The sequence below is a fragment of the Rhinolophus sinicus genome, linkage group LG04 (genome assembly GCF_036562045.2).
Source record: "Rhinolophus sinicus isolate RSC01 linkage group LG04, ASM3656204v1, whole genome shotgun sequence".
NCBI classification, from domain to species: domain Eukaryota; kingdom Metazoa; phylum Chordata; class Mammalia; order Chiroptera; family Rhinolophidae; genus Rhinolophus; species Rhinolophus sinicus.
The window spans coordinates 137,903,756-137,919,102 of record NC_133754.1 but is presented as its reverse complement, the minus strand read 5'-3'; the positions used below and the strand labels follow the sequence as shown (position 1 = coordinate 137,919,102).

At 40.1% G+C, this 15,347-nt stretch overlaps 1 protein-coding gene across 5 annotated transcripts in view; it reads right to left on the bottom strand.

Annotated features, from left to right (window-relative positions):
- GLIS3 (GLIS family zinc finger 3) overlaps positions 1-15,347 on the bottom strand; it is a 597,994-nt gene that overhangs the window by 277,025 nt on the left and 305,622 nt on the right. For 4 of the 5 annotated variants that reach the window (XM_074330482.1, XM_074330481.1, XM_019729930.2 and 1 more), the window contains 2 exons: positions 8,852-9,059; positions 549-1,659 (listed from right to left, as the gene is read on the bottom strand). In XM_074330482.1, coding sequence (XP_074186583.1) covers positions 549-1,659; positions 8,852-9,059 — 1,319 coding nt within the window. The remainder of the gene's footprint in view (positions 1-548; positions 1,660-8,851; positions 9,060-15,347) is intronic. The other variant, XM_019729984.2, reaches the window with a different exon arrangement.

Below are 15,347 nucleotides of genomic sequence, written 5' to 3'. Positions count from 1 at the left end.
TAACTAGTCTCCCAACCCTGGAGTGTGCAGTGTGCAGGCGTGAAGGTGCACGCAGCAGCATGGTAACTAGCCAAGCTGCTAAGTGTGAGTTCCTTTCCAAATATCAGAACCACCCCTCCCCCAACCCCAATACTAGCACGGTTATTAGACAGAAAGAAAAAAATCACTGAATATTTGCTTTGGAAAAGGCATAAAGCTCGCTGGGGGTGCGGTGTGTATTCCTCTGCCCTGCACATTTCAGCAACTTCGAGTTGGTACCTGGCAGACATGTTTTCTGAGATTTTGGACACTGGCAGGTTTACCTCGCTTGAAGTGATGAATCCTGTACATTTGCAGAAAAGAATCGAGAAGTGGAGAGATACCCCAGCAGCTAATAATTAAAGAAATCTTCCCCTTCCTCAGACTGAAGAGGAGTCAAATCTCATGCATACCTGGTCCCACACACATCCAAAACCCATCAATGAAGAAAATGTCCCCTGATTTGCGGACCTAGTTTAGAAAAGACAGGTGCACTTTCAATGGGCCCCCGTGGGCTTTGGAAAACTCACCGTACACTTGTTGGGCTTCTCTCCGGAGTGGACTCTCATGTGAATGAGCAGTTTATAGCGGGCATTGAATGGCTTGTACCTCCGAGGACACCCGGCCCAGAAGCACGTGAAGTCTTCCCCTTTGCGCTGGTCTATGTGAACCTTCTCGATGTGCCGCACCAGTTCCTCCTGCTGGTCATATAAGGCGCTGCAGTCGATCCAGCGACAGCAGTGCTTGCCCCCGACATCGTCCATCTCCCCATCTTCCTCCAGGTTGGCCTGAGGCAGGGCCAGCGTCTGGGCATGGGGGACGAGCTCTTGGTGGTGCAGGTGCAGGTGGGCATGGTAGGGCGGTGGGGGGCCTTGGGGTGGTGGTGGCAGAGGCGGCGCAGGGGTCAGGTCGAGGGCGCCGCTGGAGAAATCATCCAGGCGCTCGGTCTTCAGCAGGCTGGCTGGCTGGCCGTCCGGGCCTGGCTGGCCATGCTGCACTACCATGTTGTTCACCATGCCGGGCTGGAGGCCGCCGTGCTCCAGCTGCTGCATGCGCTCGTACTCCAGAGAGCTGTCCTCGCCGTAGGCCGGGAGCGCCAAGCCACCACTGGCCACCCGCACACCCATCTGGCTACTGGGCCCCGGACACGGCTGTGGAATGCAGCTACCGCGTACTCCCAGGAAATGCCCATAGACCTCGGGCTGTGGGGACATGTTGGCCGGGGAAGCCCTCGACCCGTTGATGTAGGCGACCAAGGACGTGGGAGAGGTGCGGATGATGGTATTGAAGTCTATCCCAATGCCATCGGACAGTGGGGACAGGGACAGCGCTCTCTTCTTGGAGCGGGCCGAGTGGGATCTGGCCGAAGAGTGTCGGGGACTAGGATAAGGAGAGTGGCTATTTTCCATGCTGAAAAGGTAGGATGGCAATGAGTTAGAGACACTATTGCTGGACATGGCTGTCCCAGGAGGAAGGCTAAGCAGATCCCCTAGATCAATGCCATTCTGAGAGCTGTGGTTGGAGGAGAGCGATGGGAGAGCCCTGTAGCCGTGAGACCACTCTTGCTTCACACTCAAAGCCGACTGACTTTCTGTCAGACTCAAAGTCGTGGACGCCAAAGACTCCCGCGAAATAAGGGACCTGGAACAGTAGCCAACAGGGAAGAAAAAAAAAAAACAAGACAAACATTTTAGCAGGATATGGATTGCTTAAGAGCTAAAAGAACATTGCGCTGACAATCTCTTAAGTATTTCCCCTAATTACATTCTCTGCTAAACACACATTCTTTGGCTAAGATAACACTAAGGCTTTTAGTTCCTGGTAAATAACATTTTACCAAGAACAATAAAGGCAAATGCTCACTGGAATAATAAAACAAAAGATCTATTGTCATAAATAATCTTAATACTTTAATTATAATAAATTGTCCTTGCTTTATTTAAAAAAAAATTTAATGTAGGGAGAAAATTTAGTGACCTGGGAATAATTATTGATGCGTGTCACGGCAAACCAAATAAGCAAATATTTATTAAGCACCTACTGTGTGCAGAAATTACAAATAGGCATTTCAGGGAATACAAGTCTAAACACAATCTCAGCCTTTGAGTAAAATCAATTTGGTGAGGTGAAACATAAACCCATGCTTGATTCAAAAAAAAGTAAATCCTCAAAGTCAAAGAGTCATCCTGAAGACCTAATAATACTTTCACAATTTAGTTTCACTGATATTAAGGAATTTTAAAGGATTTTTTTAAAAGATAGCAATGCAATCAGTACCTAATTACAGTTTCAAATCATCCCAGGAAATGAAAAAATATGAAATATATCTATAATATATAAATGAATAACAACCTGAAATCCAGTCATATTTAGAATTATGCATATGGGCTGTGTAGGGTTTAATCACACTCACTAGTTTTGGGTTTTCCATAAGCTCTTGTCCTTAAATCAGAGCAGCTTTGGGCCAAGAGTAGATCATTAGTTTACAGTAGTTCACTGTGCAACGATTCCTGTCCTGTTCTTACCCTTTTCAAAACATGCCTCACATGTTACAATATTTACCTGCGTATCAAAATGGTTTGTAATGTAGTCTGGCCACTTTAAAATTCATTTTGCTTTACTATGATATCATTGCCTTAAATATCACTGAAAAGAAAAGCTATGTCCCTTGGATGAAAAAGTTGTCACAAAGGCTAGACATAAATCGCTGTATTTCTCAACATAGACACGGAGTATATCAGAAAAACCTGGCTTATTTATATGTACCTGTTTTGGCTTTCTACAGAGTATTTTTTCTGACAAAAAAAAAATTAATGAAAACAAAATATTATATAAAATGTCTATCTTCCCAAAACAGACCCATTTACTAATTCTAGCTGTTAAATAGCAACCTGTTGCAAAGAAACTGAGGGAAAAGAGAAGCATTCTCATCCCATCTGTTCCTTTTACTTCTTTTTACAAAATGGAAGTCAGGAACACTGTTCCCTACAAGCATGAGATATTAGCCAGAAAATTTCTCAGCTCCGAAATGCACAGCATAAGGTGATAGTAACACCATTATCGATGTGATGTTTCTATCCAGTGAAGTAATGTTTACCGATGACAAACAGCAGGAATTTACATCCAACTGCCCTTGACACAGGCTTTTTTCTTGGTCTACATCCTTATGTTTGGGCTGAAGTCCTTTCGCAAGCTCCAAACTGGTTTCTGAACCATCTGTTTTTTTCAATTCCCCATGGACACTTTCAATTATTTCCCCAGCACACCTGCAGCATGCAGCTCTCCCTGCAGAGCTCAGCTGAAGGTTCCTGGTGATTGGATGTCAAGGGCCTTTTGGTCCCTTCCCCAAGGAGATCCAGGAATTACTTTCTGATCCTAGCCAAATCAATAGTTGTGTCATATAGGAGGCAAAGATAACTGACTGTGCTTTTTACCCTGAGATTGAGAAAGTTTACAGAACATTCTCAAATAGTACATCTGCCTGGTCACTGTTACACTGAAGCATTTCAGATTTACAAGCCGTGTATATAGCAGGCAGAAAGCAATTTATCCACCTGCATGTACTTTGTATATGTAATTATATTACTTGGTTTGAGAGCAGCCTATAGTGAGACGTGGCTGAGTAAATAACCATTTACTCCATTGTTGAGAAATGTTTCTTATTTTTCTCAATTATACCTAACCATGGCTCAATTTAAATCTGAACATAATGCCATGTAGGCATGTTCTTTAACTCCTTAGACTTCTCAGTTTTCTAAGACTGTTATCATATATATTTTTCAAAAGCAAAGTCTATATTCTATTCACTAAGGCCATAATACACACAGAGAACTCTCTTTTCTATTTCAAATGTGAAATAAGAACAAAACTTTGAACAAATGGCCTTTGCCTAGTAGCTCTCATCCCTCTTGTGCAATTACCCAGATCTTTTAATTTTTCAAAGTTTTAATCCATGAAACCTCCCCCAAACACACTAGCTTTCAATAAGAGTCTTCTTTCCAAATAACTTATATACTGTCTATACCAGCCTCATATGTAGCTAACTTCCTGAATAAAATGATCTTCCTCAATAAAATCCAAAGGCCATCAACAGAAGGGATCATTTTTATATTCTCTACCACCCACCAGAGTGTTAGATATATGTTTCCATAAGTTGTTGATTAAAAAGGTGAATAAATAATGAATATAAGGATAACAATCATCATTTATAGTTCACAGAGCATTTTCTCTATACATTATTTCATTTGACACAGCCTGTGAGGTAAATAGACTGGATTTTAAAAATAACCTCTATTTAAGGACCAAATTCCTTATAGGCAGTCACTTAGCTTGATCACATACACCCTCTGTTGTTTTCCCTACATCATAGCCTATATGTATGTAGTCCATAATGCTCTGCTGGATTAAAGGACCTGGTATAACAGGCTTAAAGTCATACAAGCTACAATTGGAACCCACATTTTCTGTTCTCTTTCTGCAACAATATGTTGAACAACTGAAATGTTCCAAAGGAATCTCTCCTGTAATCCCTGCGTCTACATACGCCAGTGACAGAGCTGTGTTCTATCACCATACTGAGAGCAATCTCTATTTCCATATGTTCATCTGATCCTGAGGATATTCTTTTTGGTGACTGGTTAATTTGGAGCTATATGTGAACGGAAAGAGATATAGCTCAAACAAAAGAAAACCAACATGAAAAACTCAGAAACTATCAGTGAAACAGGTTAGGGTAGCTAGTGAAGCAAGAGTTCAGTGACCCTCAGGGGCCAGAAGAGAAGTGATAAACAAGCTGAATTGCTTGGTTCAATGCCAAGCTCAAAAGAAATACCAACTTACAGATCATATGGAAGTCCTCAAACTGATGCTCGAGAGAGAGAGAAATAATTATATATATACAGAGGGTGCCAAAAAAAAAAAAAAGTATACACATTTTAAGAAAGGAAAAAACTGTAGTAAAATTTTAATACTCAATATATACCGATAACAAACGATGAATACAAGTCATGTTTGACTTCTGCAATTATTAGAGGTGATCAAAGTGGTAAATTTCTGTGTGTAAACTGTTCCAATACCACAGCAGAAGAAGCAGGACTTGTTGCTGTACGAGGATCTTCCCTTGTGCACATCACACACAGCACCATGCATCTCAAACTTATCACGAATGCGTGCAATTGTTAGGCGTGTTAGAGGTCCTGTTGTGTACGCGTGCCTCCACTGTCGTTGTACTTCCACAGCGTTCTCAAATGTCAAATGCCATTTCAAAACGGTCTTGCGCTCCTTGAAAGACACCAGGCTTCTGCCATTTTCTTTGACCATCTTGCCTGTCACATGGTGATGCCACCATTCATTTGACTAACACCATCTTTTCAGCAAACGTCATACTACACATTGCTACTGTAATTCAATTCAACTTTGAAAAGTAATACATAGAGAACATCTCTTAAAATGTGTATGTATTTTTTGGCACCCTTGGTACATAGGTATATACACATACATGTATATGTATATGTATACCCTAGTCTATATGGAAGTTCTTGTCTATGTGCCTGGACAAATCCTCTGGAAGAATCAGCATTGCCTCTGAACACTGGATGGCTTTATAAAATGTTAGAACTTACAGACAGCCCGGAGTCCATTCTCCGTCCCCTTGGCCTCCTCTGAGCTTTGTGGACACACTCCAACCCAAAAGAAAACCCTAAGAAATTCCATTCCCAGAAATCTCCTCAATAATTTCTGGTTTAGGAGAGAAAAATGTGGTGCCTTTTGGATCTGGAATGACATTAAACTGATGGTTAAACTTTGTGACTGACAAGCTAAGTGACACTAGGAAAAGCATTTCGACTTTCTGTGCCTTAGGTCTGTCATCTATAATACAGAGATAATACTTGCATGTAGTTTATGAACATTCAATCATAAAATGTAGATTTGTATATGAAGCCACTGTATGAGGTTATCATATCAGCATTTCAGCTTTGTCACTTTAGGGAAAATATACATTAGGTTGGTGCAATTACTTTTGCACCAACCTAACACAATGGTCTCTGTCTCTGTATTACAGAGTATTTACAAGACCTAAATCAAGAATGGCTCCTGGATTTTCAGGATGGTTCAGGTATAGTTTGTATTTCTCATTCAGTAGGGCTAATCAGAAATGGTTGGGAAATTAATAAAGGCAAATATACAGCATTAGGGCATGATTCACCCCGTTAAACAGAACCCAACAAAGCCAAGGAAGAGTGCTTTTTCCAAGATGAGCACTCCAGAAAAAAAATTACTGAAAGATTTAAAAGAAGAAATACAGTCAGTAAATCTATAAAACTACTCAATGTTATCAATAATTAAGAGATGCAAATTAAGATGAAATAACATCTTGTACATTATATTGGCAGAAGTAATAAAAATAATAATTTGTATTTGATAAGACATGGGAAAACAGAAACTCTAAGACTGTTGTTAGTGAGTTTGTAAGTGGGTAAGCCTTTTCTGCAGTGCAAATTTGAGAATATATATGAAAAGCCTCAAAACTGTACGTTTCCTTTAACTCAGCAAATTTCACTTCTAAGAATTTATTCTAATACCAGAGATATGCCTCAAAACATTTACAAGATTATTCAATAAAGTATTACCTATAATACCGAAACAAAGGGAAACTAAATGCCCAGTCATAAAAGGCTGATAAAAAAAATTAAAGTTATATTTATATGCTTTTAAAATAAAATGGAATCTTGGGTAGGAAGCTATTATATGATGCTTTCATTACAAAAGAGTTTCTATTAACTGAGAAAAGGTAATTATAACACTATGTAGATTATTAGACCCATTTGGTACAAAGGAAAACCTATGCTTTGATGTGTGTATACATCATATACTACAAGGATGTACATATAACTAGAAGAATGTACATCAGAATCCCACCCATGGTTGCCTGTGGGTGGTAGGATTCAGGATGACTGCCTTGTGCTTTTCCATATTTTCCACAATGAGTAAGAATTACATAGATTATCAGGAAGAACCAATAAATTTTACAGCTTTCTGCAGGGTGGCCGTCATTCTGACTGAACAGTTCATGCTCCCTCCTCCCACATCCCTGCATCACCACCCCCATGAATAAAACACAAAGCTGATTCTCTCCATCTTTATCCCTAGGCAGTAAATGCCTTCAAGTTAAACTGTTGCTTCCTATCCTGTCTCTCCTCTGAGAGAACACACAAACCCAGGATCACAAATAAATGTGACCTTTCCAAATTGCTAAAAGTCCCATACTTCACCACGCCACTTCCTGACTCCTGTTTCTTGGCCCATCCTGCAAAGAAATGATTTCAATAGGATTCACACAATACATAGTCAAAAACATATGTCAGTGCATCTTTAAGATGTTGTCTTTTAAGGACATAAAATTATGCTAAGGACTCAAATATGCCAGAAGACACCTAGATAATGACCCATCTCTGGTCAGTCCCTGAAAGGAACTGCGTTAGGTACATGGCTGGAGCAGCCAAAGCCCTGCCTACCATCACTTTCTCCATTAATTCTGACTCTGCTTTCAAGGCATGGGCTGGACTTGCCACCGACCGGAAGCTAAAGGCTTCCCAACGACACCTCCCCCATGAGTACACTTAATTTTACATGCAACACTCAGCAAGTCGGAGGAGTCCCTCAAGGCATAATCATCAATGGGGAAATGACAGCGGCAACTTCCCAGGACAGAAAAAGCTCAGGTGAAAAACAAGTTTCCATATCATGAAAGAACTGGCATAAAAAAATGATCCAGGAACTATGATTTCACAGTCTCACACAGCAGCTAGGAGGACAGTGCGGAGACATGAGAGGGGGAAAGAGGAACAGAAGGAAAAGGAGGAGGAAGAAACAGGATCTCAGAACTGCAGGGCATCTCAGTGGATTCCAGTCACCCCCTCCCAAGATCCCCCCAAGAAAAGGAAGCAGAGGTCAAGTCCAATTCCTTTGCACAACCAGTTACAGCAGAACCAGGACTAAGGCAAAAACTTTAGATTGTGTTTCTCCAAGAATGCAACTTCTACAAGATGAAATCATTCATTTCAAACATAGAAATAGACCTTATACACTGCAGAGTACTTTGGTTTTCTGTTCCCTATAATATCAGTCCTGAAAGACGTATTTGTCTGAGGGGGTGGTTTCCCTTTCCTATTCAGTTCTCTCCCATGGAGAGATTAGTAGCATTTATTGGACCTCCTTATTCCAGCACCTAATTAGATACTGTATTAAAATGTTATGTAACTCATACATGAAAGTATGTCTTCCCAGAGACAAGGTCTTGAAATTCATGTTTTCTGTCTTTATTTTTTTTCTACCACCTCCCTAAACTTCAACCATTATATTATGCAGACAGTAGGCACTTAATAGATAGTCAGGGAATCAGGTGGATAGGGCGGAAAATGGACAGACAAAACAGTTGTAAAGCAGCCGGAAAATGAAAAATGAGCAGGTAAAACTGACGCACCTGGGACATCTCAGTTTTCTAGGCCGTGACACATGACTTACTTCCCCAGGAATGGACACATTTACATGCTGGGCTTTAGTCACGGAGGCCCCGAAATCTCAAGCTGGGCATTAATTTCCCCCCACCACAAGATAGCAGGTACTAACCATTCCTCCCAATTAAGATGAGATGGCACATACTTAAGTTTTTATATACATTCCCTTACAAAGCTCAAATTGAAAGAGTGGCTTGAGAGAGTGTGAGTGTGTGAGTGTGTGTGTGTGTGTGTGTGTGTGCACTCAGGAAAGGAAGGGAAAACACTCATGGGGTGTGATTATACCATAAGAAGGGGAAAAAAAAGTAACTTGAGACCTGGTATCTGAAGGAGGTATATTCAGGTTGGCTGCATTCATTGCCCTCTGTAAGCTAGGACTGAACTGGTGGCATGCTGTAGAGACCTGGCTTGCTGGAGGTGAAATGGGTCCCAGTCGCTGAACCATCATGGGGCTGCTGGTGACCACTAGATTGTTGCAGCTGCCTTTTCCAATGGACTTGCACTGAGGCCCAAAGCCAAGAGCCCCTAAAAACAAATGAATCAGGTTAGCTTTCATGTCCCTTACATCAGAAATCAGTAAAAACACACATGTGCACACTTTTATCAGGACCCATCTTTAGAGACAGTCCATGGCTCTTTTTCTTTTTCTTTAATATTCGTGATACCAAAAAGCTTCCTCTAATTCTAATGAAAAAAGCCATAATGCTACAATAGCAACCCATCTACAACACCACTTATACAAAATGTGCTTATATTTTGCTCCTTTTATGTAGAAGTGCCAAGTTATATTAAGAATCATATTTTACCATCTCCTTACCTAAAGGGTTAAGGTGGCAAGTAGATGGGATTACTTATATCAAACCAAGTTTTTTTCTAAAATAGCTAATATCTTGAATCACCCAGCAAGGAAAGTTGACACTGTTGAGGGGGAAACAAAAAGAAAACTTGTTTAACTGGTTTACTTCATTCCAATTCTGGCCTTCCAAAAGGGCTCTTTAAAAGGTTAGAGTCTGTGTCTCTCCAATCTTGATTTCTCCTCTTCATCCCAATACACTGTCATTGGACATATACCCAATTAAAAAAAAAAATCAGGATGAGAGAACCATAAACAAAACACTCATTATACTCATAAAAGCAGCATGGTAACCAAATTCGACATAGATTTTTTATTTCATTAGTAACAATCTTCAAATGTAGTAAAATGTGGTACATACTCAAAGGGGAAAGGAAAAAAAAAAAAAGAAATCCACAAGAATCCTTGTTGTTAGGGAAAAGTGAAAAGCAAAGAGGAGAAAGGCAAATGCTGCCATGACTCACTCACAAAAAAATAATAACGGTTGAATCATTCTAGACATTCTTTTTACATGGATGTACTTTTTCCAATTTTTTTTTTTTTTTGCAAACTACCTGGTCAAGTCTCAGTGACTGTACACTCTGTTCCCATTTCAAACAACGAAAATAAATATGATCTCAGTTTTTAACAAATTAGGCTCTAAATTTTTCTCACCAAATTCCCCATCTTTCCCACTGATATATTTGGGATCAAAGTAGATGGAAAAGCACCACAGTAACTTTCCTTAGCTGTAGGGGGCATAATTTCCTATTTTGTTTTTCCAAAAATTAAATCAACAGCTAAAAAAATGACTGTCGTCTTTTGTAACATTCTCTTCCAAGGGCTCAGAAAACTGAAGGATCAACAAGACCTTAGAGAGCAATCACTATGCTCTCATCAATGAAACCAAATCTCAAAAATGCTGGGAGAGTCCTAGTATCTCTAGCGGGCAGAAAGCCTGCCAGCTCTGGTCCAGCCTCTGGGAAACGAAAATCCAAGTGGTAATTGACTTGCCCAAGGCCACACAGGGATTTACTGACAGAGCAGAAACAGATTCCACTAGAATCTGATTCCAATGTATTTTCATGGCTCTTGGGGGCTTAAGTTTAGGTGTTGGATGGTTCGTTTGTTCCTTGGATACTTTCCAAGATCATTAATGGAAATTTCTGATTTTTTTTTTTTTTTTTGAGATACACACAAACCAGAACCTTCCCTCTACCTCTGCGATGGCAGCTTATATATGACACATCTTTTTGTGCTTTGAAAGATCAGTTATAGATAGTCTGTGTTCACAACTCATATAACACTGTACCATCAGGGTTTCATCTCATCATCAAGAATAGGGGGTACATTTTTATGAAAGGATCACAAACTTAGGATCTTTATTAATTCCAACATGCCATTTGCTTTTCAAGTCCCCTTTTTACCTCGAAGAAAGGTAATGTGATGGTGCATAGCCTAGTCCAGTATACAAGACACTCAAATCCTCTCCCCAGGTCCCATCCATACCAGCCACTACTATTAAAAGCAACATCAGATGTCAGGTATTCTGTCAAATTCAATGTCATATACTCTTCTAAGCAACTTAGTCATGTCATGCCTCGTTCCTCCTCAGTAAAAAAGTATTAATATTTATCGCTACAACAAAGACATATGAGCAGCTGGAACAGCACACCCCAAAAATACGACTTGGTGGCAAAGAATATTAATACATTCTTTCATCAAATCTAAGACGTCATATGTTGTAAGGCATATCGTTACTTTCTGTGTCAATAAAAACATGAACAGTCAATTAAACTAGTGCATGGTATTGAGACGTCAGAGATGTTCTGATGTGAAAATATGTGCACCTTACAATGGACACATACCAACAGGACGGCTGAAATTTTTGTTCACCCTTGTCTTACTCATACTCTTCTCTGCCTGGAACGCCCTCCTCCTACCTTGTCTACCTAGTGAGCACCTCTGCATTTTCAAGGTGTCAATTCAAAGGTCGCCTCCTCTCTCACTCCTCCTCCCCCACTGCCAGCTGGGAAGAGATGACCAATTCTTCTTTTCATTCCCCCACGGCCTCTCATAACGTATCTGCCTCAAAACCTTCAGGGAACTGCAATGCTTCCATTCCTGCCGTCGTCTCCTCTTTTATACTTTCCTGCTCTCTGAAGGTAAGGCCTTGTTTCAGGAATCTCTGCTTTCTCAGCACCCAGAACAAGGCCTATACATAACCATAAAGTCTGTCAATGAAGTTAAGAAGGAATGAATGAATGAAAATAAAATACAGTTATACGTGAATATCAAATACTGTCAAATCACATCCACTGAAACCCTCCTGGGTTTTCTGTTTTAAAACACAGTGCCATTTTTCAAAAATAAGCTCCAACTAAGTCGATCTTTTGATACTTCTCCACAGCCCTGCTCCTTTCCCAGTGTGTCCATGATTTTCACTGTTATCACCTTCTTCTCCCAAATACACTGGTCAACTTGAACATCATCTAACCGCAGAGGAGTGACAGCTTTTGACAAGTATAACATACAGCATGTTTGAAGCATGAGGCCGAATGGTACATTTCTTGGGAACATGTAACGTTTGTGGCGCAGCTGTGTGAATGTTCTGGAAAACATCACCATTTCTCTCAAAAGTGGAGGCAAACAACAGTCTGACCAAGAGACACTGAGCTCAATGCAACCATCTAATTCTGGTTTTTTTCATAATGCTAGAAAGGATGAACACCTCTAGACTATTCAGATTTGTGCAGTATTTGGAGTGTGGGCTCTCCAGCCTGCCTGGGATTCCCACCCCCCCACACACGTACCCCTGCTACGTAGTTGTGTGACTTGGGCAAATTACTTAAACATTCATGTGCCTTATCTCTATGCTGTGTCTTCTCATCTGTAAAATGGGAATAAAAATAACACCACCTCATTAGGTTGTTGAACATCTAGTATTAATTACATAGGTGAAGGACTCCGCACATTGTCTAGCACATAGTAGGTACTCAATGGGTGTTAGCTGCTATTGCTGCTGTTATAGTTATTATTGTTCATGACTGCCATTGCTTTTTTGCTCCAATCTCTTTCTTGAAGTAAAAAGAAAACAGTTCTTTATAACTCCTTGCATAAAACAAGACAGTAGATGATTCTGTTTAATTCTCTACCCATTTCCAACGTTCTATCTGCTTTGAGTCTGGAGCCAATTTTTTTCAAACCAGGTGTCACCACAGATAGGAAAATGTTTTCAACTGGCCAAGTTTGAATGTTCCTTGGCTTGTCATTCCCTGAAAACAAACGGTACAACTTTTCTGACTACCAGATGTGCCAACTACTTGTGCACTGGTTTTCATTTTGAAATACCGCTTATTTTTAGCGACTGCACGATGTTTTTTAAAAATGTGTTTACTGCTCAAATAAGGATCCGAGTGGATGGCATTCTGAGTACCACATACATCCTAGCCAAGAGTACTGCATGCTGGTGGGAAACACAAATGTTTTGCATTTTAGAGTTTCTAAACTAAGAGGTCATCTTCGCAGGGGAATGTTTTTAATTAATGTCTTCGTTAGTTTAAAGGGTTCTCGAGAAGTCAAATAGTTGATTATGTCACAATTATCCCTGCTGAGGCTGCATCCTTCAGTACAGTTTATGGTAATCCACCGGTTCCTCTAAAAAATGACACTATGTATGGGGGAAGCAGAAATGGCACTTACATGGGAAGGGGTAGGGAGAAATAACCAAACATTTTTTGGTGGTTATTGTTCATTCAGCTGACACTTATCAAATGCTAACCACAAGCCAGACAGTCCCTGGAGACAATGGTGAGCAAGATGGACAGTCTCGGTCCCCACAGAGCCAGCATTCTGGTCAAGAAGAACAACACCAAACCAACCATTCATTAGGAAAGAGGTGATCCCTGCTCCTACGTTGGATCATAGGAAATGGCTTTCTTTATAGATCAAATAGGATGGAATGCGGGCAACTTCTGTATCGTTCAACCTAACACATGCAGCATGTTATGGAAACATAAATAATACACATCAGGATTTGAGTCCTGCCTCCTCCATTCGCTGGCTGTGTGACACTAAACAAAGTCCTTAAAGTCTCTGTGCCTCAGTGTCCTGCTCCGGAAAACGGGGGCAGTAACAGTACCTAACTCACAGGATTGTTAATAGGATTAAAAGGATGAGCATATACTAATATGTGTCTTACCACCTTAAAGGATCAGTGTTTCCCTCCCTACCTTTCACTTTAATATATTTCAAATCTATATACTCTGGTTTCTTTTCAGATCACATCAGTCTTTCACCTTTTAAAATATTTTAAATCTACAGAAGTGTTGTAAGAATAGTACACTGAACTCTTTATTTTATCTACAGATAAACTTTATCAATATAATCGTCTACTCATCTGTCTATATAAGCTTACATTAATGAAAATTAATTTATAGAAATTTTTAAGAATAAGTCATAGATTTTATGCCCTTTACCCCTAAATATACAGCCATAACACAATTATCAAATTGAAGACATTCAGCAATGATTTAGTACTAGTATGTAATACATTGTTTATATTCAAATATTACCAATTATCTCAATAATACTCTTTAGAGCAATTGTTTTCCAGTCCAGGCTCATGCATTTCAAGGAAAGGTTTTGAAACTCATGCCAAGGTGGGCCTTTAAGAATGGATTAATGAATCACCGGACATTGCAGACAGATAGAAAAGTAGAAAAGCAGAGAAAGAAAAGAAGTGAGTTAACAGTATACAGCACAGTAGTTAAGAGCATGGGTTTGTATCCGAGCCCCACCACTAACTGTCCATGTGACCTTGGGCAGGTTACTTAAGCTTTCTATGCTTCAGTGTTCCAATCTCTAAAATGGGTTAATACTAGTACTTACCTCATTGAGTTGTTTGGAGGATTGAAAGATCTATGTCGTATCTTAAGGCCTGGCACTTAATAAATGTATTTTAAATGTTTTATTTTACTGAAGACTTAGTCTGTGGTACCTTTCTGATATTGTTTGATATTGTTTCTAGCACCTCTTTTCTCCGGAGTGACCAAGGACTGCAGGCTGACACCTCTCTGCCCGTGATCTTGCCCTTGACACACAGTAGACTTGTCCTCCCCTCAATGGACTCCAGGCTTCAGGCCTCTCTCTTTCCTTACCACATACCTTACTCTTAGACTCTCCCCAGGTCTCACTCAGACTCCTCCCTAGAACTGGATGTAAGAAATTCTTGCATACTAAACATATTAGGCTTGTGATGTGGTGTTTTGTCAAATTAGTAATGTTTCACTGCTGAGCTACAATAGAGACAACTTAATGAACATATGTGAGTGTAGTGCAATACAGTACGGCCTGGGTAATTGGCTAAAAACATCAAAGGATGAGGATAAGAATGAAGTAACTGGCTTCTATACTCAGGCAAAGCATTTTGATTTATCAAATGTTACAAATGCTTAAAACTGCACAAAACCTATGGAAGATAAGAAACACTGGGTACAGCATCCTGCCTCTATGGAGCCTGCAGTCTCTGTAGATAAGACATACTCACCTAGGAACAATCTGATAATGATATTGGACTGTATAGGATTATACGCATGAGGCTGAATTAGAGAGACAGGAGTTTAGAGAAGAGGGGAATTTCTATGTACTGGATACTTCATTAAAGAAGAATAATTTTAATCACAAAGGCATTTCCCAAAATTCTTCAGGAAATCAAAAGGTTTTCAATGATAATAAAGTAGGGTCATGAAGAGAGCCACAGTGAAATAGCTTTGGGAATCCCTCATATGACAAAGTTAAACACATCTATTACAGGTCTTCCACGAGCCTTTAAAACTGCAAATGTATAGAACAAATCTCCCAGAGGAGCAAATGAAATGCAAAGTATATTTGTTTAGGGTGCTTTTTCGCCCCCCTACAGACTCTCTCAAGACTGGCATTCTCAGGAACACACTTTGGAAAACAGTAAGTTACAACACAAA